This window comes from Electrona antarctica (assembly GCF_951216825.1).
Source record: "Electrona antarctica genome assembly, chromosome: 2".
NCBI classification, from domain to species: domain Eukaryota; kingdom Metazoa; phylum Chordata; class Actinopteri; order Myctophiformes; family Myctophidae; genus Electrona; species Electrona antarctica.
The window spans coordinates 13,253,806-13,266,800 of record NC_136807.1 but is presented as its reverse complement, the minus strand read 5'-3'; the positions used below and the strand labels follow the sequence as shown (position 1 = coordinate 13,266,800).

The following is a 12,995-nucleotide window of genomic DNA, read 5'->3' as shown; positions in this document are numbered from 1 at the left end:
TTGCACATATTTAGTATTCTCTTGTTATATATATATATATATATAAATCTCCCACATTAAATATGTATTGAATTAAAAATTACAAAAAGCAGACCGTCTCGTGCTATGACAACCAATTGAGCCAATCACAGTACGACTGTCGCTCTGGCTATGGGATGTAGAGTCTAGCTCGTGCGGTGCACAACAGTTGACATTCAGTGCAGAAGGAAGCTTCAATCAGGTTGGCCATAACATTGTCTTGTTCTATTGTTTTAGTTGCTTAGTCTTGTTTTTTTTTCTTGACTATATTGTTGTTTAGCCTGATAATGTGTGTGTGTGTGTGTGTGTGTGTGTGTGTGTGTGTGTGTGTGTGTGTGTGTGTGTGTGTGTGTGTGTGTGTGTGTGTGTGTGTGTGTGTGTGTGTGTGTGTGTGTGTGTGTGTGTGTGTGTGTGTGTGTCTCTGCATTCTATGATCCTATAGTTTACTGAGACACTACACTGTCTCTGCATTCTATGATCCTATAGTTTACTGAGACACTACACTGTCTCTCTGCATTCTATGATCCTATAGTTTACTGAGACACTACACTGTCTCTCTGCATTCTATGATCCATAGTTTACTGAGACACTACACTGTCTCTCTGCATTCTATGATCCTATAGTTTACTGAGACACTACACTGTCTCTCTGCATTCTATGATCCTATAGTTTACTGAGACACTACACTGTCTCTGCATTCTATGATCCTATAGTTTACTGAGACACTACACTGTCTCTGCATTCTATGATCCTATAGTTTACTGAGACACTACACTGTCTCTCTGCATTCTATGATCCTATAGTTTACTGAGACACTACACTGTCTCTGCATTCTATGATCCTATAGTTTACTGAGACACTACACTGTCTCTCTGCATTCTATGATCCTATAGTTTACTGAGACACTACACTGTCTCTCTGCATTCTATGATCCTATAGTTTACTGAGACACTACACTGTCTCTGCATTCTATGATCCTATAGTTTACTGAGACACTACACTGTCTCTCTGCATTCTATGATCCTATAGTTTACTGAGACACTACACTGTCTCTCTGCATTCTATGATCCATAGTTTACTGAGACACTACACTGTCTCTCTGCATTCTATGATCCTATAGTTTACTGAGACACTACACTGTCTCTCTGCATTCTATGATCCTATAGTTTACTGAGACACTACACTGTCTCTGCATTCTATGATCCTATAGTTTACTGAGACACTACACTGTCTCTGCATTCTATGATCCTATAGTTTACTGAGACACTACACTGTCTCTCTGCATTCTATGATCCTATAGTTTACTGAGACACTACACTGTCTCTGCATTCTATGATCCTATAGTTTACTGAGACACTACACTGTCTCTCTGCATTCTATGATCCTATAGTTTACTGAGACACTACACTGTCTCTCTGCATTCTATGATCCTATAGTTTACTGAGACACTACACTGTCTCTGCATTCTATGATCCTATAGTTTACTGAGACACTACACTGTCTCTCTGCATTCTATGATCCTATAGTTTACTGAGACACTACACTGTCTCTCTGCATTCTATGATCCATAGTTTACTGAGACACTACACTGTCTCTCTGCATTCTATGATCCTATAGTTTACTGAGACACTACACTGTCTCTGCATTCTATGATCCTATAGTTTACTGAGACACTACACTGTCTCTCTGCATTCTATCCTATAGTTTACTTAGCCGCAATGTGCAACACTAGATTGTTAGAGTGAAGTATTGTTTTGGAAGCGTTTGTTTGGAAGCGCTCGTTTTCATGACGCACCGTGCTGCTGCATCCTGCATTATGTGCAAATTCGAAACGCGTTGTACGTAGGGCCGTCCAGTGACTTCCGGCGAGCGCTTCCAAACCCGAACATTTAGAAAAAGAATCAAGTCACAATGTGTTGTGACTTGTGAGCTTGTAGATGGGCATTTTTATTTATTTTTCAACTCGAAGAGAATTGGTGTGGAGGGAGAAAAAAAGAGCGGACCTAATCTAGACCCCTGGGGTACACCGGTCAACTATAAGTATATATGGGCGCTGGTTCTCAAAGTGTGGTCCAGGGACCCTCAGGGTTCCTTAAGGGGGTTCAAAATGGACCCTGCAGGTCTGTAACTCTGAGAGTGCAGAAATGGAACCAAATGTACACTCTCAGCGTTCTGGGGTTGATTGATTGATTGATTACTTTATTAGACCTTTTATTTTTATTTTTATTAGGAAAAAAATAAGTATTGTTTTGATGAATTGAAAATGGTGGGCCCTATTGTAAACGAGTGTAATGCTTTATGGTGTCGTCCACTCACAGTTAACAGTTTTTGTATTGAGTTGTATTTGAAATTACTGTAATTCTGCAAACTGTTAATCAATCAATCTATCAAATCCTTGAAATTAAATTACATGTTTGAGAACCACTGATAACTGACATACCCAGGTCTGACGTCATAGACACGACCCCGTCCTGGAAGGTCCATATACCCCCCCCCCCCCCCCTATGACATCATAGGTAGATATAGACTTTGGTCATAACCAACATCAGGGCTCCATATATGGATATGACTTGACGCAGCGTGACATCCAGTCACCGCCGTGACACCAGTACCGCAGCCAACCACATAAAACATGCATTCCGACATCTAACCTCTGGCCTTATGTGTTCTTTCTCTTTGTAGCGAACAGCCATGGCCTCCAGTTCCTGCGTGCGTCTGTGGTGCCACAGATGCACTAGAAGCTTTGTTCTTCACTCCAAGGTGGCGTGCGTCGCCTCGCACTACTCTGCTCAGGTACTGTAGTACAGGTGTTCCCAAAGTGGGGTCCAGGGACCCCCAGGGGTCCTTGAGGGTACAAATGGAACCAAACGGACCCGTTACCTAACGGGTCCGTTTGGTTCCATTTGTACACTCTCAGAGTTAATTAACTTTAATTTTCCAATTAAAGTTTGTCCCAGAGATAGAAATGCCCTTTAATGGGGGCCCGTAGACTAATGCATGTCAAACTGGGGGACCTTCAATCGTTTCCACGTTGAAAATTGTTCATAGCAGATCTACAAGCTTACAACACGTCACATTGTGTAGATTAACTGTTTCCGCTATTTTGTACTAAAATGATTAGAAATGATTTCAATTTGTCAGTGATTTCTTTGTATATTTAAATTATTTGTCACATCTGCCCTGGTGCAATTTCTGATCACGAAGCCAGAAATACAAATTGTAAGGTTCCAATGTTCAATTCAAAAACAAACACAATTAAGTTGTTAATCGCAATTATTTCTGTGACAATTAATTTATCATCAACTTAGCCAATTTAGACTTAGAACAAAATCTCTTCTTAATCCTCAAAGTTTTATTTAAAACCTATGTTTCTATATCAGTGGTGCTCAAACTATTTCATGTGAAGGACCCCAAACATGTTATATGTATGTATTAGAGCTGGGACTCGATTAAAAAAAATAATCTAATTAATCAGAGGCTTTGTAGTTAATTAATCTCGATTAATCGCATTTTAATCGCATACCATTATTCAACCCGAGAACAGTGAGAAACCTTTTTTTTCAAATGTTTTTTGGTATCCCAGTGAATAGTGACTACGGGATTCCACTCATTTTCAACATTTTACTGTCATTAATATACCTTAGAGTTGTTGTGTGGATATAATAAGAAAGTCCCCCCCATTCTGTGTTGCCTAGAACTGGAGGTCTGAAAAAAATCAGTAACATTATGAAGTACATCTCAGTGACATCACAAAAATGTACTTCATAATGTTACTGTTTTTTTCAGACCTCCAGTTCTATAGGCAACACATAATGGGGGGACTTTATTATTTCCAGTGCACACAACTCCATAGAAAAATGTTGCAAATGAGTGGTATTCCCCTTTAAGCAATACAACTTTTTTATCCCAACAGATAAACAAGAGCAGCAGTGTGTATATGAATACTCAAATGTGCTTTACATGGCGGGGCATGAGAACAAATAAAAACAACTTTATTATGGGGGAAACATTTCACATGAGGTTGGGGCTGACCCACGCTTGCTACTTCAGTATGTTTCGCATCGAGGACAGCTTGACAGCGGTGAAATCACCGCGCGTCTCCGGTGGTCTGTGAGACATGTTAAACTGAAGCAGCTAGCAAGCCTAGCATATAAGCTAACGTTGGTCATAAATGGATCATTTCCCTCTGACATTGCACACAGCCATGCCGCTATCCACGCGTCCATCCGATAGCTTTTACATCTAAATGTCCCATCCATGGAGCAAATGCGATATAAGCGGCTTCTTCATTCGATTCATTTGGGTTTGGGCTTTCTGACCGAGCTGTAGCCTGTAGAGTAAACAACTGCTGCTGCTGCTGCTGCTCGTGTGGCGCAGCCTATTCAGTACTACTAGAAACGCACCCAGTGAGAAACGTTCCGCGGTGGGAAAAAAAGGTGCGATTAAATGCGTTAATTTTTTTAACGCGTTAATTTTTCTGTAGTTAATTAATCTCAATTAACGCGTTAAAGTCCCGGCCCTAGTATGTATGTATTTGGCCGCAGACCCCATCTGAAAATAATGTTCCAGGGACCCCCCCAGAAGCAAATATTTGCGTTAAAAACGTTTGCTGTGAAAGAATATATATTCAAAGATTTGCACCACGTTTTCACGATTTTTCAAAAATGGCATCTACAAGCTCGTAGCGCAGCCCTCGGTGCGGCGCTATGAGCTTGTAGATCTGCTATCTTTCAACAGATAAAGTTTTAAATGATGCTAAAAGTGGTTAAAAGCTATACAGTGACACAGATGCGTCCTCAGGTCTAAATGGGTTAAATGTGTAACGGTGACAGTCCTATCTATACGCAGGTCCAGCAATGCTCCACAGCCTTCAGGATCTCATCATCAACATCATCCACCGGTAATGCAGTGACTGGCTTCTCTGCTGCGTCTGGGATCCACGCGGCAGCGCCGCACGCAAGACACCGGTGGAAACGACTCTATTCCGACGACGTGAGCGGCAAACCGCTGTCAGCCCAGGCCAGAGACAACGAGGAGAACGCGACAGAACCGTGGAGAGCCAATGCTGTCGCTGCTCCATACCAGAACCCTTCTTCATCACAGAGAGTCAGCCATGTCGCGCCAACGGCGACTGCAAGAGAGACAGCGTTACGTACGTGACATATTTCTTTAGAGATGCACGATATTGAAATGATGACTAATTAATTGAAAATGAATTGGTGTCGTCAGTCGCTGCCCATCTGAAAGGACCTTTAGGGCTCCATCTTGCGCCACCGGCACCCTTCCCTTATCCCTAAACGTATTTGCTATTTTTTACTATTTTAAAAAACATTTTAAAATAGTTCAACTAGCCGATCTACATCGAGACATTGTGAGCTTGTGGATTGGCTATTTTAACTATTTTAAACGTTTTTTTTAAAATAGTAAAAAATGGCAAATTAGTTTAGGGATAAGGGTTAAGGGGTGGCACAAGATATAGCCCTCTGTCTACACAAATTAACACTGGCGTTTGGTTGCGTTGACCAGATCTGGACGCCTGGCCACAGCTCCCTGCCCTGGAGGAGACCAGAGATGAAGAGTCCATCTCCACCACCAGACCACAGCTCTCTGTCCTCCTGGAGGAGTCCAGAGATGAAGAGATCGTCTCCACCACCAGACCACAGCTCCCTGTCCTCCTGGCGGAGATCAGAGATGAAGAGATCATCTCCACCACCAGACCGCAGCTCCCTGTCCTCCTGAAGGAGACCAGAGATAAAGAATCCATCTCCACCACCAGACCGCAGCTCCCTGTCCTCCTGGCGGAGATCAGAGATGAAGAGATCATCTCCACCACCAGACCGCAGCTCCCTGTCCTCCTGAAGGAGACCAGAGATGAAGAATCCATCTCCACCACCAGACCGCAGCTCCCTGTCCTCCTGGAGGAGTCCAGAGATGAAGAGATCATCTCCACCACCAGACCACAGGAGGAGACCAGAGATGAAGAGGACATCTCCATCGTGGTCTCCTCAGACCTCCCTCCTCTGACCTCCCAGTCTCTGGTGGACTACGTGGACAAGTCTGAGACGCTCAGCAGGCTGGTCCAGCTAGGTGAGTTAAACACTGTAGGGACTCTAGGGAGCTGTAGATTTTACATCTACAGTTAACACTGTAGATGTTACAGCTATAACACTGTAGGGCGCCGTTTCCCAAACAGTGGGTCGGGACCCCTTTATTATTTTTTTGTTTCCTACATTTTATTTTTAATTAATATTAGTATAAAAATAAAATAAAACATTCCGAAAAATGTCATGACTGAATGAAAGAATAATCTAAGAAATTCCATAAATTAGATAACTAAATGTGTAAGAAGTAAGTAGTGAAAATAGCTGATCTAACAAGCTCACAACGCGGCGCAAAGCAACCCGTTGTGAGCTTGTAGATCTGCTATTTTCACTAGTTTGGGACGGGTCCCGGGCATAGTTATTGATAAAGGTAAAGAATGGTCCTATCCAAAAATGGGACCCGATGCCTCCTTGCTTGGCACTCTGCTGCATCTAGGGTTGGATTGGGGGTAATAGTCCCTGCGACATGTCCAGTGGGTGTACTTGCAAATCAAGCTGTCTCACACTACAGAAACGAGGGATTGGCTCCTGCCCTATGGGCCTCATGGAGTGCAGCCAAACATAAAATGACTTGTCTTTTAGTTCTACTGGATCTCTTATCCACTAGTCCTGCCATAGCATTTTAGTCTAGTTTTTATTAGTTGACGGAATTGTCAGCAAAGTTTTTAGTTTTTTAGTTTTTAGTCCGTGAAAAAAGTCGGTATTCTGTAGTCAAAGTCATACGATTTGTCACACACGTTACCGCAGTGAAATTAGTTCTCTGCATTTGACCCATCTCTTGGAGCGGTGAGCCGCAGCCAAGGAGCGGTGAGCTGCAGCCGTGCCGCGCTCGGGAATCATTTGATTAGTAGAGTAGTAGAGTCGACGGATATCTTTCGTCGACGGAATCAACACTGACTGCTATAGCATCACTTCACATTCATTCAAGTGAATGTTGGGAACGTTCTCCTCCATGTAGGAGTGAACCTGTGTTTACTGCAGATCTACAAGCTGAAAATGGCAGATCTACAAGCTCACAATGTGTTGCAGCGCGACACGTGAGCTTGTAGATCTGCTATTTTCAGCATTTGACTTATAAGAAAAAAGTCCTTCTGCACACCTACAAATGGACAGGTGGGTCGGATAATAGGCCTATCTCACAGCCCGCTTTCCACGCTCACTTCCGGTAAATAGTGGTGTCTTTAACATGAGCATTTACACGTTTTTTTCTCTGGAGAATCTAAGTACATTTTCTAATGTAAAAATGTGACAGACCAATATTATTATGAAGCAAACAAGATGGTAAATCAGGTCGAACAGATAGAACAAACCTTACCTTGAGAAAACAAAAGTTGTAGACTTCTTAAATTAGCTCTGTTAACATGTAGCGTCTATGGAGTGACGTCACGCTATCACCACTAACCCCGAAAGGGGGCGTATTTAGGGGGGCGGGGAAATTCTGTGAGATAGGCTTATTGGAACTGAGAAGTAAAACAAAAAAGAATCCCGCACACTGTCTTGTCTTCACTTGAGTTAAATTTATTGAGCAACGTTTCGGTCGTCAGACATTCATCAGGCATTTTTTATTATCTTTTTTCCCTCTTTTTTTTCTCTACTTCTCAGCATTTGACTTATAAAATGACTTATACTTGATCTTTTGTCCAACTAGTCTCTTGCTAACATTTTAGTCTAGTTTTTATTTGTTTAATTAGTTAAATTGTCAATATCAAATAGTCTTACTTTTAGTCATCATAGCTTAGTTTTAATTTCGTTTTCGTCAGTGGAAAAAAGGTAGACGACTTTGTCATGGTATAAGTCGACAAAATCAAGGCTGGTTGTGAACCTCCTCTATCCATGCATGCGTTCAGGCGTGAACCTGCGGCAGCTGGAGCAGAGGCCCAACGTGGGCACCATGCTGCTGAGGCTGGACTTCCAGGCGGACGTGGCTCCCAGGCTGCTCTTCCTCAGAGACATGGGGGTGGAGGAGTCTGGCCTGGGCCGCCTGCTGTCCCACAACCCCTTCATTCTCACCGAGAGCCTGGAGAACCTGCACACCAGGTAGCAATCCTCCCAACGACAACGCTGTATGACGACAGGCTTGACCAAGAAATGTAATTTAAAACCCATTTAGACCTGAGGACACGCATCTGTGTCGCCTTAGCTTTTAACCACTTTAACCGTTATTTTAAACTTTTAGCAGTAATTCTGGTCTCTAAACTGCCTCCCCCTGTCCAGCCGGGGCGCCTGATGGAGGGGAAAGGAACTGGTCGGAATAACGTGTTCCTTCCACGGGCTACATCCAACCAGGGAAACTCTCCCCTGTCAGGTGAAAAGAAGCAGCATGGACTCCTCATGCATAGAAGGAAGCATGAGGTCAGTCCGTTGCTCTCCCCAGGTTGGCAGAGGAAGTGTAGCGCTCAGGATTACATTAGATCATTGACAATGGGTGAAAAAATGTGTGATAAAAATGTAATAAGAAAAATAGCAGATCTACAAGCTCATAGCTCATAATGAGCTTGTAGATTACTTTTGAAAAATTGTGAAAACATATATTCTTTGAATATATGTTCTTTCCCAGTGAACGTTTTTTAAGTAAAATCCTTGCTTCTGGAGGGTCCCTGAAACAACATTTCCATGTGGGGATCGATGGCCAATTACATATAATCTTTGGGGTCCTTGACATGAAAAGGTTTGAGCACCACTGAACATCGGTTTTTCAGAAAGCTGTCAGGATTTGGAAGACATGGAAAGACTTGGAAGAGACCCTACGAGGGTGCTGTTAATTAAGCTTCTAAATATCTGAAACCCTTTACTTGTTTTTCGTGGTAAAAGCGCTCAATCTTTCTTTCTTCTTTCCTGCCCATTCTGGGCGGGAACCCCTTTTGGTGTTTTAAGTATTATGTTATTATACTTTAGCTGTTGAAAAATAGCAGATCTCGTAGAAGATCGTAGAGTGCCGCGCTACGAGCTTGTAGTTCTGCTGTTTTTGAAAAATCGTGAAAATATGGTGCAAATCTTTGAATATATTCTTTCAAAGCGAACGTTTTAAACTCAAATCTTTGCTTCTGCGGGGTCCCTGGAACTACACATGGGGTCCGCGGCCAAATGCATATAATTCTGGGGGTCCTTGACGTGAAAAAGTGTGAGCACCACTGATACAGAAACGTAGGTTTTTCAGAATACCGTCATGATTTAGAAGACATTTGTAGAATCTAGTCTCAGGTCTAAATGGGTTAACCCACCTCTCTCTCTTCTTCCCTTTCTTTGTTTTCTTTGAAAAATAACACGATGGGGACTATGTACAAAATCCAATGTCACCCACTTTTTTTTTTACTTACTAAAACAGTGATGTGACAATAAAGCTGATCCCGATTCTGTGTGTTTCCCGTAAAGGGTGAACTACCTTCTCTCCAGGAAGTTCAGCTCTCAGACGGTGGCCTCCATGGTGGTCAAAGCTCCGTATCTGCTCAACTTCAGCGTGAAGAGGCTGGACAACAGACTGGCTTTCTTCCAGCAGCAGCTCGGACTCAGCCCCGACAACGTAAGAGTCTTTAGTCAGTTCCACTATGTATTTTATTTTGTATACATTTTTGGAAAGGTTTTTGTGTAAGAAAGGAATCAGAAAATCAATGTTCCCATTTGCCCAGACGTCTGTGGCGGCCATATTGGAATTTACAAAATGGCCACCGTAAAATGTACGTTTTGTAATATCTCGGCCTCTAAATAAGCTACTTCCTTCCTACTGAGAAAACGGTGCTTTTCACCACGCAAGTCTGGGGTGGGCAACTTTGATAATGATTTCCACACTCACTCCAGAGGGGCCACATTGCATATTACTGTCGTAGCAAAAAAATAGCAGGTCTATGAGCTCAAAACGTGTTTCAGTGCGACGCGTTTTGAGCTTGTAGATCTGCTATTTTTTGCTATATTTGAATTTAAATCCTGAGTTATTATTTGCTGTTTTTGAATTGGATTCCTGAAAATTAACATTTTTATTTAATAGTTATGTTAACTTTATGAACTAAATAGAAATACAGTGGACAAAAAAGACTAACATTTTAATACTAGTTACTAATTTATAGTGAAGTAATTAAAGCAAAACATGTTTGCATGCGTGGAATTGTAACAGCTGAAATCAATAATATATCAGTATTCTGATATTATCCTGCGGGCCGCATTAAGTGATGGTGGGGGCATGTGGCCCCCGGGCCACCAGTTGCCCATGTATGATGCAAGTTTCCAGTAACCGATGTGACCAAAAGATGACAAATTGATCCGTACAAATTAGCGGAATTGATGAGAAATAAGATGATGTTTTTTTCTTGGTTTTTCAGACACGGGACGTTGTAGCGCGTCTACCGCGCCTGCTGTGTGGCAGTTTGGAGCCTATCAAAGAAACTCTGAAGGTACTGGAATCACAATACATTACTATATACTATATAATGGAACCCAACCCGCGCCCCAAACGATTAATCGATTAATCGTTAATATTGAATTATACTAATCGATTTTCATTTTGGACACATTTACACATCCCTAGTTGTAAATAAGATCTTTTAATTAACTCTTACTCCGCTAGCATTTATTGAAAAATTAGGATCTAATTCACGCCAGCATTTGTTTAATTTGAGCTCTTATTTTGAAAAGCCACAGTTCAAGTCTACCGGAAGTAGCTTATCCTAGGACGCTCGACGGAGCCGAGACAGGCCTTGTTTACATGATCGATCTATGCCGGTGCACTGGAGAGTTCCACATCGCCGGCTCTGTGCCGTCAAAGAAACGCTGTTTTGACCAAAATGCCATCTGGGACAAGGAATAGAGGGTATGCGCGTGACATCATCATCATACCAGGAAGTTATGCGGAAATGCCTACTGAGTGGCACTTTCTGGACTTGACAGACCGTACATCCAAACAGAAAAGTCATATTTGATTGCATTAAATGACTTTAATCAACATTAAACTCACTTTGTCACTCACTTTGCCACTCGATCTGCCATTCACATTATGCATGCGCATACCCTCTATTGGAGATACAGGCGATTGAAAGAAACGGATAGAATGGATTATTATGGCGACGACGATCTAAAATGGACGATCCAATGCTGTGCTAACAACAGAGCTATTATGGCTCGATCGATCGAATGCACTATAAAAGCGCAATTGCCATTAATCTTCGGGCAATGGCGTTAAGCGTCAATATCAAAATTAGGCTTCAGCAATGGCGCTATAGGAGTTAAAGTTCTCAGTTGCCACGACTGAGTTCAGTCTTTTTAATTCCATAGAAGCCATCATCATCATCATCATCATGTCTTCTTTGGAGACATGTTGTTGCACAGCGAAATCAGAGCTTGCAGATCATCTCTTTTCGGGTTATTATTGGTCAAACTGGCAATATGTTTCCCGAGGCATCTTCCATAAAATCTGTAACAGTCTTGGATGGATATCTCATATAAGATGCAACAGTTAAAGCCTCAATGTGTGATTTCTTTCACCTGGTCGACAGCGGGGACACTATTACTAAAAACGGTTCATTGTTTAGGAATCGGTGCTAGAGTGTGTAGGGGCGGCTCCTTTCATGCTCCTTTCACACAAAGATCACACCTTTCACACAAAAATCACACATTAGAACTTAATCATACAAACATTTTCAGCCATGAGATTTAGTTTTGCTTTAATGTGCGTGCGTGCGTGTGTCACTCAGGTGTGTAAAGTAGAGTTCGGCTTTAAGGAGAATGAAGTCCAACACATCATCCTGGCCGTCCCCAAGGTCCTGACGGCCAATAAGAAGAAGCTGAGCCAGATCTTTGACTACGTCCACAACACCATGCACATCCCCCATCACCTGATCGTCAAGTTCCCACAGGTACGCTATGCTAGCCTGGACCAGTGTTGTTTTTGGCAGCAAATTTAGATTTTAGTCTTAGTCATAGTCTCTTCAATAGTTTTCATTTAGTTTTAGTCACATTTTAGTCACCTGGAATGTTTTAGTGTTAGTCTAGTTTAGTGTAAAATGACTTATACTGGATCTCTTGTCCACTAGTCCCTTCCTAACATTTTAGTCTAGTTTTTATCTGTCGAAAAATGTAAATACATTTAGCCATAGTTTCAGTCATCATAGCTTAGTTTCCATTTACTTTTCGTCAGTGGAAAAATGGGTAGTCGACGAACATTTTCCGTCTTATAGTTTTAGTACGACGAAATCAACACTGATGTGTGTGTGTGTGTGTGTGACGTGTGTGTCCCTGCTGCAGGTCCTTAACTGCAAGTTCCTGCGCGTGCAAGAGCGCCACCTGTTCCTGCAGTACCTGTCCATGGCCCAGTACGACCCCAGCCAGCCCGGCTACGTGTCCCTGGACCGCCTGGCCACTCTGCCCGACGACGTCTTCTGTAGCCAGGTGGCCTCGGCCACGCTGGACGACTTCTACCTGTTCCAGAAGACACTGTAGTGCAGCGCGGGTGGTGGGCGACTTCTACCTGTTCCAGAAGACACTGTAGTGCAGCGCGGGTGGTGGGCGACTTCTACCTGTTCCAGAAGACACTTTGACGATGGAGAGGGACCACCATAATTCCACACTCAACTCCAGAGGGCCACGTTGTATTACTGTCGTAGCAAGAATAGGCGATCTACAAGCTCACAACGCGTCGCAGTGCGACGCGTTGTGAGCTTGTAGATCGGCTTGTTGTCCTTTGCTACTTGTTATAGTTGGAATAAAATGTATTAACTTTGCTTTTCCCAGCGAGTTTTGTGTACCCCTTGCGTCTTAAAGGGAAACGTGGACGATCTTGAACCTGCATCCCATTCGGTATTTAGGTCCGACGTCATTTTGTATTTACGTCTGGGTCCAAGTGGCACCAGCTCCCATCTGCTTCTCATTGTAAATAGAATATCTAAACAT

The 12,995-nt window shown here is 42.6% G+C and overlaps 1 protein-coding gene across 1 annotated transcript; it reads left to right on the top strand.

Moving 5' to 3' along the window:
* Positions 1 to 132: 132 nt before the first annotated feature.
* On the top strand, positions 133 to 12,714 carry mterf3 (mitochondrial transcription termination factor 3). Its single transcript, XM_079490567.1, has 9 exons — positions 133 to 220; positions 2,701 to 2,811; positions 4,867 to 5,170; positions 5,545 to 6,105; positions 7,967 to 8,156; positions 9,492 to 9,639; positions 10,433 to 10,504; positions 11,801 to 11,962; positions 12,351 to 12,714. Exons 2-9 carry the CDS (start codon positions 2,710 to 2,712, stop codon positions 12,543 to 12,545), a joined length of 1,734 nt encoding a protein of 577 aa, XP_079346693.1. The 5' UTR covers positions 133 to 220; positions 2,701 to 2,709; the 3' UTR covers positions 12,546 to 12,714.
* Positions 12,715 to 12,995: the final 281 nt, after the last annotated feature.

Coding starts and splice junctions, on each gene's coding strand:
- mterf3 (XM_079490567.1), top strand. CDS start 2,710: ATGGCCTCCAGTTCCTGCGTGCGTCTGTGGTGCCACAGATGCACTAGA. Junction 6,106..7,966: donor CAGCAGGCTGGTCCAGCTAG/GTGAGTTAAACA, acceptor GCATGCGTTCAG/GCGTGAACCTGCGGCAGCTG. Junction 11,963..12,350: donor TGATCGTCAAGTTCCCACAG/GTACGCTATGCT, acceptor TCCCTGCTGCAG/GTCCTTAACTGCAAGTTCCT.